This window comes from Leguminivora glycinivorella, chromosome 12, assembly GCF_023078275.1.
Source record: "Leguminivora glycinivorella isolate SPB_JAAS2020 chromosome 12, LegGlyc_1.1, whole genome shotgun sequence".
NCBI classification, from domain to species: Eukaryota; Metazoa; Arthropoda; class Insecta; order Lepidoptera; family Tortricidae; genus Leguminivora; species Leguminivora glycinivorella.
This window is the reverse complement of record NC_062982.1, coordinates 10,257,706-10,280,120: the sequence shown is the minus strand read 5'-3', so window position 1 is coordinate 10,280,120 and position 22,415 is coordinate 10,257,706. Positions and strand designations below refer to the sequence as shown.

Below are 22,415 nucleotides of genomic sequence, written 5' to 3'. Positions count from 1 at the left end.
TATGTCTGTAATTCATAAAAAAGCTTGTAACTAGAAAAAGGCGCGAAATTAAAATTATCTATGGGGCGACAATTAACTTTCGCGACTGTATTATTTTTAAATTTGTTGAAATGACGGATGATAGGGAGGTATGGTAGCGGAAGACATGCTGCGCCGACCCCAAATGAATGGGATAAGGGCAGGCGAATGATGATTATTTTTAAATTTGTTGCTTTTTTCTAGTGACGGAAGTGGTTTGACAGACTATTGATATAGCCCCAGCTTACAAAAAAAGCCAAATATAACAAAAAAAACATTTGCTGCATCCGGCCTTCACCACTGGTGGTGTCCGTAACTTTTTCTTTAATATATGACATCTTATTTCGATTTTTAATTTATATATGTATATTATATAGTAGTGTGACTACTTAAAAACACAAATCAAAATATTTGTTAAATAATTTTATTTGTTCCCATAGTTGCGTATAGAATTTGCTGTATTTTTTTTATTTTAATTGGAAAGACGTCGGTAGAACAAATTTGTATGAGTAATTTTTATACCTGAATGATTCTTGAGTATTTAACTCTTGAGAAGTAGATGGTATTATTGCAAATATAATATAATTTGTAGAATTAGGTAAATTTTATAAATCAGGCCAAGAGGTTTGCATGGCAAACTCGGCCATTGCAATATATTTGTTTCCTATACGTTGGATGGTAATTAATAATATCTAGCAATTAAAACTACTCATATCACTTTCACTTAAAATAATACAAAGACTAATGACATTATAATCATACGACAAAATACGTACGTTAAGTATAAACAAACAATATCTCTTATTTATATTATTGTTTTGTATAAAAATAAGAGACAATTTCTAAAAGGTCTTGATACTGATAAGCAGTGTAATTAATTGATAACGTCACAAAATGTGACGTTCACAAACAATATGTACTACATTGTCTGTAGACAATAAGGCCGATTTCTCAATTAATCTCCATGGAAGTAGGACCTTATTGTGTCTAATCTTTTGCTTTAAACCTACATCCATGATTTTGTTAGGTACCTATGTTGAAATAATTGGATGATCTTCTTTATTTATGACTCGTTATAAGTTAATATTAATGTTTTGTATTTCATTATCATCCAAGCATTGTGATATATTTTTGCCTTCATGTAAATATAATAAGTTGGCTTAGTAATTATATTAATTCGTAACTTGTACGTATCAAGTAGGAATCATATTTTAAGCTGATAATTAAGTTACAGAAAAGGAAATTAATTTTGTACAGTTCTAATACTAGTGTCATTTATAGATGACGATAGTTAAGTAATAATGTTTTATTTATTTCTGAGAAAATGACAAGTACTTATTACATTTATAATAAAATTTTGTCGTTTGATTTACTGATTGATTTACTTACAATAAATAATTAGGGATTAAAATAAACACCAGAGTTATGATATTATGCACATTAATTTATTATGTTGATAGTTATTAATAAAACAAGTGTCAAATAATAATAATTCATTAGATGGCATTTTATTATTGTAGATTTAGTTAAATTCATATGGCCACATATAAAAGAATTCAGGTACATATACACATAAAGAAAGGTCTAATAAATAGTATGATATTGCTTACAATTAATAATAATTTAATTTCGTACTCCTATAACGTTCGTTGGCTAAAATCTCAAAACCGAATCAACGACTAATATCAGTTCTTTATAGGAAAATATGTCATGTCTGCGTGGCTATACAAAAATATAAAATATCCAGTTCATAACATCAATGTAAATAAGTATAAAACAGTTCACATAATCCTCATAGAGTTACCTAGATTGCTCGATGATCGCAGTAATACGTGACTTACCTAGTACTCAGACATATACTCGTTAATGCTAATAATATTAATAGAAACTTTACAATGATCTAACAAGGGTGAGATTATTGTGTCACCACAGATATATTCTTAATAAATCTTAATAAACCGAATATCTACAGTTCAGTGAGACGACACAGTGAATATTAAATCTTTCTAACTACGTGACGCCCCGCTCATAATTCGACAGGTAGATAGATCTATGACATAAGGCTTATTGTTTGTATAAACGTATTAAAATATGATAGCATTCACAGTGATCTCTCGAACAGGACACTCCTGCCCTGAACCGCTCTCCAGTTCCACTACGCCTACGATTTATTGTCCCCGCGGACACTAGTATACTGTTACAAGTACAAAACAAACGGATTCGATAAAATATACATTAACTCGAAAAGTCGTTACTGCAAATGGCACTCGGTACGAGTCGCGCACTCGTCGCATTAATATCTACACCTACGCTAAAATGTATCACAATAACGCTTTACAGCTCGAAGCCTCAATAATTTAGGACGTCACCGAGAACCTCCTAGGAACTGACCGCAGTTGGAACAGGCACAGGAATGTGACTAGTGAGGAGCGCTCCTCGGCTTCGGCCGTCGCCCGAGTCGCCGGCTCGCCTCGCCGCCGCCGCTAGCCGCCGCGGCGTCAGTAGAAGGACGGGTGCCACTCCACCTGCGGGTGTAGCGGCGTGCTATGCGGCGGCGACGACGGCGCCGCCGGCGCCAGCGCGCCCAGCGCCAGGCAGTCGAAGCAGTAGTTCGCGCCGCAGTTGTTGTCCCAGAACTGCTGCCCCTTGCACTGAAAGCGCACCGCCAGCTCGAGGCGCTGCCCGGACAATATGCACGGCGCGTACAGCACGAACTGGAAGCGGTCCGAGAACCCGTCGCACGAGCCCTGCACGTAATTCGCCTGCAGGTCCGTGTACGTTTTCCATTTGTTCATCGTATACCGAACGTGCACTGTCTTGTTGAAGTCCAGATTCCGCACGCGGACCGAGCCGCAGATCGTCACGTGGACGCCGTCACACACCCGAGCACTCTCCAGGCACACGTTCTGTATTTCCAGCTTGTCGGTGACGTCGCGCGGCAGCACGAACAGCGGCACGAGCGTGAGCGCGCCGAGCCGCGGCGGCGGCCGCGCGGGCGGCGAGCTGGCCACGTCGCATCCCGTCAGGTCGTCGTACGCCGACTTTGGAATGACGGGAATCTCGTCCATAAACGTTTTGACGTCCGCTAAATCGAGACCCAAAACGTCGGCGAAGCGCACGATCTTCTTCCGCCCCGGTGTACCGGGTGGTGTTTTACCGGTTTTCAGAGACGAGCATCGTCGCACCCTCTGTGGTCTGTCGTCTGTTTCTTCGTGCTCCTCTTCATCGATTGTTTCTGCGTTAAGAAGGGACGGCTCAATTTCTGGTGCCGGGGACAATTCTTTATCATCGGCGACTTCACTGGTCACTATTTCTAATGTTTCATTACTTTCTACATTGATGTGATTTTCTTTAATTTCTTCATTTTGTTCTACTACTGCTTCCTCTTCAATAGGCTCGACTTCCGTAAGAGATAACGTTTCCAAGACTGCCGAGACATCGTTTGTTGGTCGTTTTTCATTCGAGAATACTTCATCGACACATTCGGACGGTTCGCTTTTTGCTGATTCAAATTCCGAATCACTGTCTATGGTCGTACTGTTAAATGTGGGAAGACTTAATCTATCTGTTTCCAATGTGGAGGGCCTGACGACGCAGTCTATTTCATCATAACTGTTATGTCGCGCGCAGCCCTCAAATGTGATCGGGGAAAACAGTTTTTTGTCGGCAGTGCCATTTTCACGCGCGACCGGCTGTACTTTTACGGGAGACCCCTCCGAGTAAAAAGCTGTGGAGAATTTGAAGCCATTTCTTTTCTTTTCGGGGATCAATTTGGTCTGTTCCGCGGGTTCCGGTTCACCGTCGACATCGTAGAAAGGGGGTTCGTCGTCGGTAGGCGAGCGGTCGTTTAAGGGCGGGCAGAACTCGTCGACGGGGCTGGAGGGGCTCTCGCATTCTAGCTCGAAGTCGTAAAAGGTATCGAGGTCGCGCTGCGCGGGGTTGGGGTGCCGGAGCGGCGCGCCGTTCTCCTTGGCGAGCCAGCTGCTCTCGTCGGCGTCGTGCGCGCCGAGGTTGCGCAGGCGCGAGTGCAGGTCGCGCGCGAACGCCGCCGCGCGCCCGCGGCACGACATCGGCAGCAGCGACGTCAGACCGCACTGCGACCCGCCGTGCTCACCGTTCATCTGACTCTGAAATCAACAAACAACATAACATTAGTTCACTGGGGACAAACAATTGGAAATATTTTTTTACAGCGGAGGGCTTACTTTGTATTTTGGAAACAGAAACACGTAAAAGATAAATGATACAATTAAAATTAAATCTTCTAACTTTTCTTTAAACAGGGTCATATTCACAACTTAAATTTAGATTTTATGGGAATTATTTAGTAAGTACTTAAAATGTTATGTTAATACTTTCTGTATAAATTAATCTGTGTGACACCGAACTTATTCAGGAGTTTTAGTCGTGCGGTCGTGCCATTGCAAACGCAAGCGACTTATACAATGGCGAGTGTCCGTGCCAAAACATAAATAAACGGCGGCAGATAAGACAGGAAATACGCGACGGTTACTATACTGCAGCAGGTCTTCAGCCATTTATTCTGTAGAGGGCGTAGCCTGCCTACGCTAATCCTACGCAACCGTAGCGGATTAGTGCTACGGCATGCTCACTAACTTCAATGAAAATGTGGCTCACTTGCACATATTCAGTATCGTGAATTATGATGGCAATTTGATTTCAATCTTTATGCACCAGCGGCACATCATGCTTGCAGCATACTATAGAATGCATTCAGTAAGATCTATAGTAACACTTTTATATCAGTGCGCGAGAACTGGTATTGATATCAAATTGTATTTCCTTTCAGAATGAGTACAAGCGTCTTTAGATCGATGACAAACCGCGAAATTGATAGCATAGTGAGAACAACCGTAAATACCACAAGCACAAAAGTTGAATGTCAAGAGTGAACGACCCCGATAAGATAACGAAATTACACGGTTTCGCTATATTCAGCCTGAGTGTTTTGTGTAACAGCAAATATACACTGTGATTAAGATAGTCACGTCATGAAGACATGCACTCATGAAACAAAAATAACATTGTACAAATCTACACTATAATTAAATGCGCCGTGGCGTGGGTTAAACTTTTGAACATGACCCTGATCACGTTCACAAAACAAGTGAACACTAGACGATATCTGAAATTAAAATATCTGGTAGGTACTTATTCAATTATTTCTTACTAACAGTCACAAGCACTTTATCGAATTATTTATTGGCATAGTGACGCATAGGGAGAGAAATTGATTTTATTATCTATTAAGTACTTATTGGAATTGATGTCAATTGTCACGTCCTTTTCTAGTTTTTTCTACACTTCATTTCTAATGTAATTATCATTTATCGATGATAACTGCATTTTAGCGATTGATATTATTTTTATAACGAATGATGTTCTTGTGTGAGTCCTATATTAGAACAGTGTGAGTTGAAACATGACAATAGTAGACATTCAACATGGAAATCGAAAAAAATTAATTGGAATTCAATAAATCTTTATAAAAAAATGCCTTTTTTAAGAAATTTCTTATCAAAAATATGATAGTTATGTACGAAATATTCAACTATTTTAGTACTAAATGCTATACTTGCTACACGTTGTGTACGTGTATATCAATAGTTATCCTAAACATTGTAATATTTGCATTAAGGGCATTTATTGTGTGATGAGCACAGATATATATTTGTTCCTGAATCATGGATATTTTCTACGTATATAAGTATGTATTTATCTATTTAAGTATGTATATCGTCGCTTAGCTCCCATAGTACAAGCTTTGCTTAGTTTGGGGCTAAGTTGATCTGTGTAAGGTGTCCCCAATATTTATTTATTTATCTAACCACTTGAAAGTACACATAGATTTTCACACAATTAAGGTCACCACGGTTTCCGTAAGTACTCGCCCTGCAGATTTGGGCCGAAGGCCAAGCGTGTACAATAAGTCGACGAACCCGCAATATCTAGGTCGTCCAGCCATGACCTAACTTTACACTACTGCCATCTACCTACACCTACGTAGCTTACCTACTTGGTCACTTGAAGCTCTAGGTCTATGGAGTACCTACGCCAGCATGCACAAGTTTTACACTGAAATCGAAGCATCACAAGGACGGGTATATCTCGCGGCGACATACTCTCGCGCCAATTATGTACTAGCCTTCTGGTTCACACAATAGTGAGAGAGAAGAGCTGGCGATACCCTCGCACAACGTATCAGCATTGCGATATAGGGAGGAAATGGTGCCAGCATAGTATAATGCCTCAAGGGCATATTTTAGATATATTTATTTATTTATTAAGTTTTATGCTTAGGTAGTCTTAGTTTGTATAATTATGTAAATTTGTTCATGTGAATAAATAAATGAGAATACTATGAGGTCATATACAAATATAAATGTTATCCTACATGTATGAACAAATTTTGCATGAATACTGCGATAAACCTACACCTTTACTATTTAGGTATTACTTAGGTCATATTTCCGAATGTCAAATCGTATTGTAGAGCATCCACCTAATAGTGTGCTTACATAACGATAAAAGTATAGATAAAGAGAAAAACACATCGCGAAAACAAAGTCATTGCTAGGTCAGATATTCTTATACAGGCTAGATATACCAGTTTGTGGGTTTTGCCGTAAGGAAGTTTTATTTCATCGTGCTTTAACATCAGGATGAGGAGGACCTGAATAGTTGCCTATTTTCATTTATCTCTTAACATGACTCTTTTCCTATCTACTCAATGGGTGGCATAAGTAAGTATATAAATGAGAATGCAATGGGCTATTGTCCCAGAGCTATAAGAACCTCTTTTTGACACATGATAGCGTCCACAAAACGTAAACTCGCGCAACCTAATTAAATTTTAAATATATATTTCAGTAAGTTGATAGAAATCGTATATTTGTTTAAGCGCCTCCTTGTACATAGGGCCTAATCGATTCAACCAATTCGAAATTAATCGTTAGATTTGGCAAACGATACGTCTTAGCCACATCGCAACATACTTCAAAACAAATGTGTCAAAAATGTGAACTTACAAATCCGGGACATAAGTACTGAAAGTTTAACATGTGAAATTCATGAGTCGATTGTACCTTTTAGCTTGTACTAATATGTATTCTGTGCTTTTAGTTTGTCTCTATTGTTGTGTTGCCACCTCATAAAAGTCATGACGTCTGTCGTTTTAAAACGTCAAATAAATTTATTGTTGCAATCTTCAAAATTGAACTAAATTAACCGAGCGAAATTAAATTGGCGTCAATATCACATGTTGGGTGAACGCAAACACGGTCGTATGATTGTTATGGAAACTGCGCGGGACCCACGATGTTTATTGGGGCTCGTTGGGACAAATGCAAGCGTCAATTAGTTCCAAACCTACATTAGTCACCTCGAATGCAAATCGGTGCCAAAAACAAGCGGACGCCGACGTCACTTTAATAGCAGCTCCACACGTCTAGTGTTTGCCATAAACAACAATCACGTGCCAAACATAAACGGCATCCCCACGCATGACAAAACTGCCAGTTTGCTGAATACCCATGCATTTGCGCAAAAAACCATCACCGATCCCGATCACGAGCAAACACCGAAAAAAAAACAGTCAAACACCTATACGTTCGTGTTGTGTTTGTTTGCCAAGCATGTGGATGCACCAAATGGAGACGGTCACAAAACGATCTAGATGCTATGAATAGGACAGGGCCGGTCCCGTGATGCTGCCTCGAGCACGCCGGGCTATTATCCAATCAGAGCGCGGTCACCGCTCCGAGCCTTCAGTGAACAACGCCACTCGTTATCGACCATAAATAATAAAGAGCATCTTCAATATATTATTACCGAGGGGCGGAGGATGGTCTTCGTTGCAGACAGAAGCCCGTTTATCAACGTTGGGCGCGACATTTAATCGAAAGTGTTATGTTTAAATAAGTACCTAACAATCACAACTTAGTAGGTAACTAAACTGTACTTAACAAGAGCTTACAAGGCTTTGCTTTTTACACGACCGCTCAAAAAGAAGCGTATTGTTTTTATTTTTATATTCGTAGTCTACTTTATGACGTACTGCAACTGTGACCTGACGAACGTCTCTGGAATGTCCAAAAATATCCGATGAATCTTGACGTCATTGTCTGTGCAATGACGTACGATTAGTACAGTTTTATTACATTTCAAAGAAGATAGCTGATACGCACTGCTTTTAGCGTTCAAGAATCATTTAGGATAAAGCGATGAACGCGATGAAAGCGATCAATTCAAGAACGTATGCAAAAACGAACGCATGCCAAATTAAACTTGAATTCTTGTTTATAAGAAACTTAAAATATATAAAAGAGAAAAACAAACTGACATGAGTAAATATTCTCAAAAAGTAAGTGACACATCAACAAATATAGTCAGTTCGGAAAGAGAAGAATCGTGGAATGTACCTATTGGACCCTACACGACTTTTTTTTTACTAAAAGTCGCCTACACCTTGGAATTTATAATACTATGTACATAAGTTCCAAGAAATCAGTGGTATCGGCCGAAATCGAAGAAGGAAGGTCTACGACCACTGCTTCTTTGTTTACCCGTTTGACAGATAATTCTAATCTTAAAAGAAACGAAGTATAGTCATAACAAACTGCCGGCTTGGCGGCCTAGCCGAAGTGACAATCGGTGACGCTGCCTGGCGATCAAAATTGTAACGCAGTCTGGCTCTGTCGCGCCACTGCAGAAGAGTGAGGGAGAGCTAGCTAGTAGTAGCGAAGCATAAGCGATTGTGACGTTGACTAGGTAGCCGAATCACACGTTGTCTTGTTGTTAAATAGCGACACGTGATGTGACAACAATGTCTTTCATGGACTACCTACTGCCGACCAAGGTGACAGATTACAAGAGTGAAAGCATTCAAGGCCGCGATAACCCTTAACATCCTACCTGATAGTCTATCGAGGTACCTGATAATACTAGCTAATAATACTAAAGTAAACATAAACTGTTTTTTTTTTATTAAAAAAAATAAGTGAATGCATAATTGCATTGACGAAAGGACAAATGTCGTCAAGGTTTTGTCTTTACATTTTATTGATTTAAGCCAAATGCGTCGAATCAAGTACCTAAGTGTTGAGGTACCGAAATATGTAAAGAATAATGGAGGAAACGATATGACGATCTCAAGTAAAAGGTACCACATTGTCGCTTATCATAAGGACGAAATTAGTTCACATCTTTATACGACATTTTATTGATTTAAGCCAAATGCGTCGGAATCAAGTAAGTGTTGAGGTACCGAGATATGTAGAGAAGAATGGAGGAAAATATGTGACGATCTCAAGTAAAAGGTACCATTGGTAGGTAAGGTAGGCATTGTCGCTTATCATAAGGACGAAATTTGTTCACATCTTTATACGAATAACCTATTAGAGCATCCTTATTCTCAAGAGACAATGTAAAGCTGTCTTTTAAAAAGTTCTTAGTTGTTTGTTTGCAGATTAATATAATCAGTAAATATTTGCAGACAACTGCATTCTGTGTCTGGATGGATTATTACGATAATAGCATTGATAACAGACCTAATTGATAACATACCATAAAAACAATAACGATATAAAATAATCACGAGTTAAAGAAAATGTAAAGAAAACATATTTTCCCCTCACTATAGCTAGGAAATTACAACTGCTTCCAGTAGTTCCACAGGTGCTAAATCATCTTCGTGACTAGATTCACACACTTTTATCAATTTTAAAGCAGAAAATTTGACTTATATTCATGGTCAAATTACTTTATTCACTAGTGGATAAAATGCGTTTTTACCCGCTAGCATTAAAGGATAAAACCCGTGTTTACGAGGTAGTGAGGGGAAAACACATTTTTATGTTAGTAACACGGGATAACATTATAGGATTTTTCTTACGGACTAAGATGGAAAGCCACCGTAGTGCTACGTTATACGGATCATTTTTCTTCATAGGTACCCCTAAAGAAAAAACCCTTCAATCTTATCCCATGTTAGCTTACGACTTATTATGAAGGATTTTATGAACTTTTACGTAACTCTACATTGTTTTTTTATACTACGTCGGTGGCAAACAAGCATACGGTCCGCCTGATGGAAAGCGGTCACCGTAACCTACAAACGCCTGCAACTCAAGGAGTGTCACATGCACGTTGCCAACCCGTTAGAAGCTTGTACACTCCCTTTTGCTGTGTTAAGTGTAATAATTTCTTACTAAATATCAACTAATATCTGGGCGACCGAGCTTCGCTCGGTTCTGTTTCGTATCCTAGACATGTGTCGCCATCTAGTTCAAAAATGAATAGTACCTACATCGAGCGAAAGAAATCTCAGCCTTAACAACACAACTACTCCACACGAGATGGTGCGCATTTCGCCACAAAAACTCAAATAGTGTATTTTTCTATTCGTTTTAGCCTTGACCTGTGTCGCCATCTAGTGTTTGCAATAAATAGTACTTACATCGACCGAAAGAATTCTGTCTTAACAGTACAACTACTGCACACGAGATGGCGCGCGAAGAAAAACGCATGAAAACTCGAAAATTCGCGTTTTCCGGGACCTAAGGATAAGTTAGACCAATTTTTCACCCCCAAAAACCCCCACATAACAAATTTCAGCGAAATCGTTAGAGCGGTTTCCGAGATCGTCAGTGTAAATAAATATACAAGAATTGCTCGTTTAAAAGTATAAGATTATACCATATTTTGCACAAAAATGTCGCATTAAGCCCCATTTAGATGGTACGAGTTTCTCGCCTCAAACGTACGATTATCGAAGTACGAGAAAAAATATCGTATCATGTAAACTATGCGTACGATATCGCACTCGAGGAGGCGATAATCGCCTCGCCTTTGATGTTTGTATGTCTCCGTGTAAACAAAACACGTATGCGAGAATCGTATACGAGTTTATGCGCTACTCAGTCGAAATAATTCTCTTTACCTAGAAACAAAAATCATGTAAATCATGGTATTTTTATATTTATAGCTAACTTTCAGTAACTCATAAAACCAAAAATAAATTAAGGTTATCATTATCATTATTATAGAGTTAATGTTTACTGGCATTTTACCCCATATGGGGTATAGCTGTCATTTAAAAAAAATATTATCTATATTTTATGTTCAATTATATCCTAAACCTAATCGCAAGTATCGCAACCAAGATTTTATTAGCTAGGTAACGCTACGGTCGAATTCATTATTTTCCCTATTATATAATTATTATTTAGACCGTCATAAATAATTTATAGTATTTTTAATATTATTGGGTACTATTAAACTTAAATTCAAATAAATCCAAAGTAAATTATATCCAATATTATAAAAAAGCATATAATATATGTGTTTAAAATTAATTAATTAGCAACTATGCACGCAAGTTGACAGGCAAAACTCGCATGAAAATCGGTTCGCTCCGATTCGTGCGATAATCGCACGTTCGAGAAGAAATGTCATACGAGAACCGGTTTAGACGAGTCGAGAAATGTTATGGAAATATCTCCCGAAAATTCAACTCTCCGTCTAAACTATTTCGCCTGGCGATAATCGCCTGGCGAGTATCGCATACGATACTCGTATGCGAGTTTTTATTTCTCGCACGAATGTAAACGTTTTCGTACGATAATCGCCAGGCGATTATCGCATACGATAATGTCATACGAGTTTCTCGACCAAAACGGGCGAGAAACTCGTACCATCTAAATGGGGCTTTAAACTTACCAAACTTTACATATGTTGCAAAACAATTCAACAAAATGTGAATTTGAATTTAATTATTCTATGTTACAACACTTCTTCAGTTTCAGAGTGAAAGCATAACTGAGAAAACATTCATTGTGTCTTAGAGAAAAAGCCAGCAAGTAATACCTACACATCTACACGTGCCTAATTGTTAACATACCTACTTAGCTAAAACTCTGCAGTAAACAGAATTAATATTCACGGTCGAAATAATGAAAAAAGATTTCAACAACAGCTTGAGCATGTTTTTGTATTCGAATACAGTATTTGACGTAAGTTTAGTTGGCACTGAATTTGATAAAGACTGCAAAAGTGTTCATGAACGTCATTACAATTTGACGTTTAATACAACACTTCCGAATTGTGCCATAAAAATCGCTGCCCACTTAACTTAGACCTAGTGTAGTGCAGGAATGGGTAAACCACGAGTATTCGCGAGCCGCATGCAGCTCTTACTACAACCTGATTCGAACTTATATACCTACAAGTCAAACTTTGCCTCTGAATACAATACAAATCGGATATAAATATGTCGTTTTTATTCGATGAATCCGATCCATATCTTATCTAGAGCTAGTTTTTGACATAGCTAGGTAACAATAGTTTTGGCTCTTTAACCTGCATTCTTCACGAAAGTTTCCCGAAACCTTTCTAAGTTTCTAGGCCTTTTGCTAGGTACTAAGGTATCACGTGGGTAACTACCATCACCATAAGAACGCCGATGATATTTGCACAGGCATTAGTACTGTTTAGTTGTATCGTAACTTAAGGAGCTCAATGAATAGCTCGATAAGAGCGGTCGTCGAACTCGCAGATAATATCGAATGTTACCGATATTGCAATAATAGGCATCTTGTGAAGTGTGGAGATAAGAGTACCTATTCAAGGAAAAGTACTTATACATACACAAATTCACGCTTGCATTCCCAAGAGGGCTAACCAAATAATAACATAAAGAAATAAATAAATATTATAGGACATTCTTACACAGATTGGCTGAGGCAATTGGATGAGGAAATCAGCTAAATCTGCAGTGACACTCTTAGCAATTAAGGGGTTGCAAAATAACGTGAACATTACACTATTATAAAAGTACTGCCCAAAGGGTGAGCTATGCAACGGACTTGACGAATTTTCAGTAAACTATGTGAACGCTGCGCTGGTGCAATCAATTTTAATCATTTCATATCTTACCTAATAATTTTATATCTAGTTATAGTAGTTATCAATATCAATACGTGTTAGGTACAATTGTTTTCTGTTATACTGTAAAACAGTGTCTCTAACTTTTGAGTATTAAAAGAAATTTTAAAAAAAACATTAATCTCATGAAACGGTCGTAGTTTTAAGAAAATTTAAGAAAGTTTTAAATATTTTCTTGTCATGCAAACAGCAAAAACAACGAATTGACGGCGATCTTGAACTCGATACTAGTATAGAACAGCACGTTCGTCTGGCTCAATGTCAATAACCCTGCAGATTACAATATATTGAAATTAACAAATTTAATTAAATGTTAATGTTATGTAATTTTTCCCCTCACTAGCTCGGAAAGACGTGTTTTGTCCTTTAATACCAGCGGGTAAAAACGCATTTTATCCACTAGTGGGTAAAGTAATTTGACCTTGAATAAAGTCAAATTAACTGCTTTAAAATTGATACAAGTAGGTGAATCTAGTAATAAAGATGATTTACCACCTGTGGAACTCCTGGAAGCAGCGATAAACGCATTTTTTGCGTTGTAGTTTCCTCGCTGTAGTGAGGGGAAAAGTTTTGTGTTACACTCGGGTGCAAATGTATTTTACTTCTCGTGTGTTAAAAAACTCGCAAGTTCAGGATTCTATTCTCGAACCACTCGCTTTGCTCGTGGTTCAACTATAGAATCCTTTCACTTGCTCGTTTTTCAATTCCACACTCGGCGTTAAAATACAACTTTGCCCCCTTGTATAACAAATAACTATTATAACAAACACTTACATTCTTCACTATGAACAAACAATGATTCACATTGCGATCACGCCACTCAAATATTTTACATTTTTAATAAAAGTAGGAATACCACACACACACACACACACGTACACACTAAAATGGCTGCACACTGAAATACTTTAGGTATACATAAGTTCATAAAACAAACTCACTGATTATAAAAATGTATCATATCAATGCACATACAGCAGCTGTACGAATATATATGTCATAGTAGTATTAGCAAATATAGGTGTAGTATGTAGTATTTATACAAATCTATTTGATAACAACAAATATATTTGATATGTATAGCTACCTAACCCGTGCGATTGGACGATGTTATAAAACAAACCCATTAAAGGTGATAAAACGGCAAATTAAACAATTGAACGAATGGATCGAATGAAAAGGAATATCACATGTAGGTATATGTCTGTTTAGAGGGCAATCAGCGGTCGTACTGTGGAGAGGTCGTACGTACGAGGTGTGGATATTGGCCTTAATACAATGACGACACGTACACGATCGTCTTAAAATATACATACATACATATAATCACGCCTGTATCCCATAAAGGGGTAGGTAGAACACATGAATACTAAGTTTCAGTGCCACTCTTGGCAAAAAGGGGTTGAAAGAAATCCAAATTGTGACATTGCAGTGACAGTTTGCCAGCCTCTCGCCTACGCCTACCTCTACGACACCCACGGAAAGAAAGGGGGTGGTAAAATTCTTAACACGTCACCACACGGTAAGATATCGTCACTACTTTGAAAAAATCTCGTATCTCACGCTGCTCTTCAAAGTTAAAACGCAGTAAGTCTATATGCATTCCATACATACCTACATACTACAATTTTATTTTCATTGACAGACGAAGATACAAGTTTTTTTTAAAGTAGTGACGATATGTACGCAATCAAAAGATATATTTCATTCGATATAGAAAGAATCAAGTGTCTTTTATAGCGTTTTGAGCACCATAAGAAATGTGATATTTAATAGTTATGGCGCCTGTGTAGCTATACCGATCAACAGATTTAACGACCGACCGGTCTGTCCTTTACGAGCATAGTCGGTAATAGGAGTACCTCAGCCTATGAACCCGCCGATAGTTCGTAAGTTTGTATCCAGATAGTGGACTAAAAGCCCAGAGCCGCCAGGCCTTCCTCGTTTTCTCAAGGATGAAACATTGGGATAATGTGGAGTTCGAGTTTCCTTAAATTCTCAAGGCTGATTTTTATCTGGTGGCTCTGGGCTCTTAATCCATACTTAAGCATTTATTTGAAGCACTGGACATATTTGGTCCTGAGTCTTGGGTGTGTTCTATTTATTTCTCATCTAAATATCTTTGTCTGAGACCTGAGTACCCACAACAGATGTCTTCTTGAGCTAAGTGCGTTTTCACATTATCCGATCTGATATCGGATGGCGGACCGATATCTCATACATTACAGGCGCCATCTTGATTTTTTTCCATCGAAATCCATCCGACATCCGATATCGGATCGTATAATGTGAAAACGGACTAACCGTGGGGTTTCGGGTTTTATCAATTTATATAAAAAATGTAACATTGTATAAACTTTTCTCATATCTTAATATGGCCAACAATCTTTCGACAGAGTAAATATCAATTGGTGCGGAACTAAGTTTATACATGGATTAATTGTTACACAACTTTACTGTGTGACTTGCATTGCCATTGCATCCGTAATTGCTATCATGGCGCGATAACATGTCATCACATATCACAAGTTCATCATACTTTAACGAGTGACATAGGGCACACTTAATCCTATCTGCGAATATACATTGCCTTTTCCTGTCTTTCTATTTACTAGCGCTTATCTTATTAGTGTTCTTGCTTTAAATTTAATATGATTTTAGGGGTAAAATAGCGTGGATGGCTGATCCGATACCGATTTTATCCATGGGAAAGTTAAACTTTTTTTGTTTAACTATAAATAGAAAGGGACCCAAAATCTAGTAAATTACTTTGTTAATACGCGAAAAATTCCTAGATTTAGTTATCATAGATTTCCGAAAAGTAACACCTAGCTCATTCCATCGACTTTTTAAATTCCGTTATATGCACTTGTTTTTAGCTTCCTATGGCACCGTCTGCTGTTATCCAGAAGTAATTTGTATTCTATAATTATTAATATAGTATGAATGAGGTAGATCCAAAAAATCACACAAATTAATCAAATCTAGGCCCGTAGTGGGTAAATACCTAACTCACTAGTGTTTGCGCTGGTGTATTAGACGATATAAGTTATAAACATAATGATAAATATCAGAATGATGAAACATTCACTCAGGAACAACTATCTGTGCTCTCATACATTTGAATAGACAAGCCTATCATATGGCGGGCCACGTGAGATGCCACATCGTACAATCCTGAACCAAATATTTAAGTACCTCATTTGACCCCTTGATTTTATCGATGTTTATTTATGTTGGACTAAAAATAAACCGAAAATATTGAGCCACCTATTTATATTTCCTTCCACTACATAAGACAAAGTTTTATATTACATACTAGCATTTGTCATCGGCCGCGCGGCTTCGTTCGCGTTAAATTCGAAAATTACGGAATGCTCCATACAATCGTCCACCCCCCATTTTAGGAAAGTGGGAAGTTGGAAAGAGACAAAAAGTAGCCTATGTCACTCTCCATCCTTTCAACTATCTCCACTCAAAAAATCACGTCAATTCGTTGCTCCGTTTTGCCGAGAAAGACGGACAAACAAACAGACCACACACTTTCCCATTTATAATATTAAGTATGGATATGTATATAACTACAGTTGCATAAATAAGAGAAATAAATTTATTTTAAATATATACGTCAATAGTCCTCAATACGAGAGTCGTCCAAAGAAAATAAATATTGACCAACGCACAAGGGCGAGCGCGTGATCGACGAGGAAGCTATTTGAGGAACTTCACTTTCACTTTGTGGTTCGAAATAGCTCGAGACTCATCCTGAACATCCAGACGCATTTATGTAATGAAATATGTACGTATATGTATACTAGATATAGGCATAGGTATACGCGGATGCGGTAAAATTGCAAGTATATGTCAGCCGCTGATCGTAAGATCCCGGCCTCAAAAAAGGTGTTTTTAATTGGTCGGCAACGCGCATAGGTATAACACTTTCCGGAGTTGCAGGTGTCCGTAGGCTACTTAACGCCAAGCCAGCCGTACTTATTTAATATCGTCATGGTATAGAAAAACTTTTATTCCTGCTATTCATCATAAAACGTTCCCTGACTCGAAGAAGCCCCGCCATGCGGGGCCCATAGTTGTGAGTAGGTGTATAGTACACGTAGGTATTTTACTTATCTAAAGGCGCTAAGATGTGTTGCAAATCATCAATATACATAATTAATTAAATAGAAACTGATAAGTATGTTATTATAAACATTCATTAGTTACCGATACCTAATTAAGCGTGAGGATCTAGTGCTTTTCTCCAATAATTGTTATGAGTGTATTTGAGATCAAGGACATAATATCATAACCAGACGGTAAATAGACTACATAGAAGTGATATTGAAGTGATATCGCCGATACGTGGGACAGCTGATAAATGAACCGGTTTCAAAGAAAACTTCATGCGCTTTCTAAAGCTACACTTGCTAAGAGAGTTAAAAGACATTCGGTATGGTTGCTATTTTTACTTTACACCAATACACTTTAGTAACAGTTGCATGAAAGCTTTTTTAAGGTTCCGTAGTGAAGTAGGTCCACTAGAAACTCTATAATTTCACTCTGTCCGTCTGTTCGTCCGTATTTGATGGCTTTGCATTTTTTTTTAAATCATTATTCTCACATACCACACACATACACAGCACCACAGTTGACAGTTTTTTGTTTGTAAACAACAAACATAAACGGTAAAGTATTTCCAAACAGTTCACCTGAAAAAACAAACCGTTTTTATCGATTTTCTTCGCGCCAAACTAGTGATAAATTGTATTATGATTCAATAAACATATCCGATCATAACAAATATCGGGGATTCGGGGAATCATAAGACCCGTCCAGTGGGGCGATTTTTGAATCTCGCATACGGGATTTTGTCACTAAAATGCCGATTGAAAACGGTGACTTGCTTATTATTTTTAGTGACAATTTTCTGAATTCGAACGCGTGAGACTCAAAAATTGGCCCCCTGATCCCGCAAACGCTTTTAGGTGTGCGGTTATTTAAATACGAGCAACGGATTTTAGGGGAAATGGCATGACGGTGCGGTAAGCGCATTATCATTTTTCTATGTTCCGTGATCAACTGATCACATACATACAAGTTCCAACGCTGCGTCTAAGTATCGCTAAAAATACAGATACAACCCGCAATATATGAACCGTACGCCATTGCACGCCGACGGCACATTTTTTAATCAAATCGCAATCGGGTTGCATCGAGCCATGCCATGTGATGTGCGCCGCGTGTGCAGTGGGCGCGTGATTTGGTAATGATAATGACACGTCTAGTGACGAATTCTACAGATCGGCATCTACTAAGATATTTTAACAAACTGCAAAACGTCTGAAAAGCTTCATAAACAAAGTTTTCGCTGTAAATTTTAATTTACAACCGATTTCCGAGTGAAGTCTCGTCAAGTGGGAGTCGGCTATATTTGTTTGCGCTGATGTAATGGACGTAACTCGTCTTACAGCTACGTAGGGCCGGCGCCCTTGGCAGCTTCCTTGGATGAGGTATATTATAGTTTTGTGTGGTGTCAGCGAACTACTTCATGCTGCATACTCGTGCTTCTCCATTTTTGAAATTAGACTTTGCTCTCCAAATTGACTTAATGAGAGCCACAGATCAAAATTCCCATTTAATTTTGAGTACCCCAAACCGGCTCAGAATGTTTGCAAATCTATAGTCAAATAACTATTAAAATCCGGTATTAACGGGACCGCAGAGATTGTTTGCGAGAAATGTAAATTGTGCCCTTGTGCGAGTGAATGAACCTCAGTTATCGTTATCATTATCATTATTTCAGGGAAAGACATCTACTGAAGGGTTTTTTTATTAAATATCCGGAATAAGTGAAATGTATTGATCGGTTATTATCTTTCCGTGAAAGGTGCGAAATATAGAAATCAAAAGGAGACAAAACGAGAAAATGTACTTAGGTTGTGACCTTGCGCTTCGCTAATTCGCTTAGTTCATCGTGGCGGGGCTGGGCCCTGCTTTGCCCCCATTACATTATATTTCGTTCAATAGTTGAGAAGAAGAACGGTTTTTTTCTACTCCCGTAGTGTTATTCGTCATTTACAGTGTCGTGCATAGATCTTTAAAACCCTACACAAAAGATGCCGGCCGGGGCCCGGTGCCCCGCGCATCCACGCATACGATATAGCTCTTAAAGCATTGTTAGGAAGCCTTTAAGGGATATAGCGGGGGCGCGGGGTGCCGGGGGCTGGCGGCGGCGCGGGGGAGTGCGAGCGACAGGGTGAGGCAGGAACAGGGTGGCTAGCCGAATGGCACAATCGCTCACGAAACGCTCACGAAACGAAGCGCTAGTAGATATCTATCTCTATCGCGCTTGCGTATAGGCGCGACAGAGCCAGCGGCGTATCGCTTTCGTTTGGCGTCGGAGAAATGCCATTCGGCTACGGGGCCTGAGTAGAGGTCAACAAGTCAAAATACAGGAAACAGTGCGAATTTCACGAAAGTTATTCTAGAAAACTATGAAAAAGTAAGTGCATAGTCGTAGAAAAAGTATTGTATGCAACGGTGTTTAACTGAGTCAAAAAATACTCGTGGCGTCTTCATCTTCATTAACAATTTTCGGCTTCGCCTCAAATTGTTCCTCACGCCACTCGTGTTTTTTGACCTCACTTAAACGCCAGTTGCATAAAACACTATTATTTTTCTGTAACTTATTATGATGCAATCTTATGTGACATAATCGTATAGCTACTATTTTCACAAAAATTAAGGAATCAATACTTACACCAATAATACATAGTTGCAAACATTGTAAAAAAAAATTCTTGATATAAGTAGGTACCATATAAAAATTGCGTACTAAAATTATGGTCATTCGCATATATAGCGACCGGGATCAAGAAGCAAGGTTGTCCCTATCCACAGCCCTTTGACTACCCTTGGCTCCCCAAAGATAACTTTAATTTAGTTAATCGCTACAATAATTATAAACAAAGTGGAAACGAGGTGTGAGATACACTACGTAATAATAGAACGTAAAGTACTGAACGTAGTAAAGGAGAGTAATCTTAATTAATGTTACCTTGACCTCGGAGGGATCGTCAGTATTTGGGTTACAATTTTATAACAGGATTCTTGACTTTTTTTATAGGAAAAAATCCAAATTTTTTTCGTTACTTACATCAATAAAATTACTAAAATAAGATAATTCAAAAATATTAGGATTAAAGTCTGGGTTCTGGTTTAGGTAGTAATCTTAACATATAAAAGAAGAAACTGACTGACTGACATATCAACGCACAGCGGAAACCGCTGGGCCTGGATATTCCAAATTTGGCAGGTAGGTTACCATAAGGTGTAGAGGAGCACTAAGAAAGGATTTTTCAAAATTCACATCCTAAGGGGGTGAAATGGGGGTCCAAAGTTCGAAGTTTGAATAAAATTATGTACTCTTATAGTACGCGGGCGAAGCCTCCGGAAAAGACTATAATAGATATTAAAGCATTGTCAATTAAAATATAAGCATTCTTTTGTTGCTTTCTTTTAATTATGATTTGAGACTGGCTATTCTTATTCGTTTTGTACATAGCTGCTAACTAGTAATCAATTGTAATAAATAGATAAAACTATATTTAGTACTGCAATATGGTGAAACCCAATTTATATCAATAACTCTAATTTTCGAACTGCGATCGATATGCGGGTTCATGTGGTTTACCCTACTATTGAAACAACTTTGTCAGAGCCACGTGCGACTGTCGTGGTGCACTGGCGTGTTATTTCAGATGAATAATAAACATGGACGATAAACTAAATTAGCTCCTGTCCACGCGGAGTTGTTCTGATTTGGCCGCCTTTAACCTTTATTGTAACTACATTTATATATAGAATGACACAAATGAAATAATTTACTCCTTCTGACAAAAGTTGGTCTGTTTTTCTCTGCAGATGGGAGTGTGTCGGAAAATCAAGGCTACAAGCGCATCTAATAACCACGATGTTGTCTTTTTATTTTGTATTTCGTTCGTATTAAAAATATTAAAGCAACAATCTTGTACTTGAGTAATAAAAATATGCTTAAAACATACATCTTCTGTTAGTTTTTTGATAAATCCTAAACAAAAGTGACAAATTTAGCCTATGAGCACCTGACGACGCTAAGATGAATGAGTGCTGACATACTTAAACTCATCGCCATCTAAATACCTAATAAAAACACTATTGACATGACCTTCAGAACTCTTCAGTCACAATGATATCAAATAAACAGTTGATAAATCTAAAAATAGCATTAATTTTGTGAAAATAATGTTCAGTATTTTTGTCAGTGTACATGTCACGTAGGCAGTGAATAACATATAATTATCATATTATAAGTATACCTTGATCGTAGCAGGTCGTGTTCTTCACATCTTCAGAGTTGGCTTGACTATAACTCAGGTAGCCGAATAATAGCTAACAAGCTGATAAGTATATTAAGATAAGTAATTAAATTTAAATAAATTTAGATTCTGTGGGTTCAACTTATTATGTTAAGCTGTTAATATCGCCCTTAATTAATAAATTAAAAAGCTAAATTCATGAGGCTCTGGTCTCTCTACTCTCTAGTGACTAAAGTACCTACGTCCAACTAATTAATAACATGGGTCCGTCAGTAATATAACTTCCAATAGGCAGGTTATAATCACTTGGCATAAACTAGCCGCAGAATAATAACTTAGCCCGGGATAAGTGGTTCGGAAACCGGCAGATCGCCTCCCTCGCAGCGCGTTAGCATACTAGATTGCAAGCTGGGCAAAAAGATTTCAATAGTAAGGATAAGGACAAAGCAATTCATATAATTTCTACCAGACATTCTCGTTTGATGCGCTACGCAGGCGCTACCTACGAGGGAAACGCCTTAACCAAGTCCTTGATAGCACCCGAACTCGCGGCAAACCAAGAACGATGGCTCGATGTTGTTGAAAGCTGACATGACATGAGCGTAAACAGGCTTACACCAAAGGACGCACGGTACAGTGCAAAGTGGAGAAATCGAAGTAGGAAAGCGGCCCCTGACAATGGCTGGAAGGCTAGAAAAATACCCTTGGTGTACCGCTGAAACACTACTGGTTGACACGTGCGATTAGTCCCATAGACTGTCGGTTGCCTCGCATTTGTGTACAGAGGTGTCAGCAACACCATTATTGGTGCTCGTATGCCATATCCTTACGAAGTAATATTTAAGTGAATGAAGCAGGTAAAATATGGGCTATTCCCGGTACATTAGCTATTTAAATTGCATGCGACAGGCGCGCCCTGATTGCATTAGAGGGAGATCAATCGGAGTACTGTAACGAGAGCCCTATATAGGGCTTGAATACTGAAAGAACCAATTCAGTCGCAATTTAAGACATATGGTAATTTGACTGCAACGCTTTTACAGTGTTCATGTTCATGTTATTGTAGTATAGTAACGTTAA

At 38.3% G+C, this 22,415-nt stretch overlaps 1 protein-coding gene across 5 annotated transcripts in view; it reads right to left on the bottom strand.

The window, feature by feature from the left end:
- Positions 1-1,441: 1,441 nt before the first annotated feature.
- LOC125231639 (glycogen-binding subunit 76A) overlaps positions 1,442-22,415 on the bottom strand; it is a 63,909-nt gene continuing 42,935 nt past the window's right edge. For 4 of the 5 annotated variants that reach the window (XM_048137119.1, XM_048137120.1, XM_048137118.1 and 1 more), the window contains one exon: positions 1,442-4,145. In XM_048137119.1, coding sequence (XP_047993076.1) covers positions 2,517-4,145 — 1,629 coding nt within the window. In that variant the 3' untranslated portion in view covers positions 1,442-2,516. Of the gene's footprint in view, positions 4,146-13,755; positions 13,778-22,415 lie in introns of those variants that run through there. The other variant, XM_048137121.1, reaches the window with a different exon arrangement.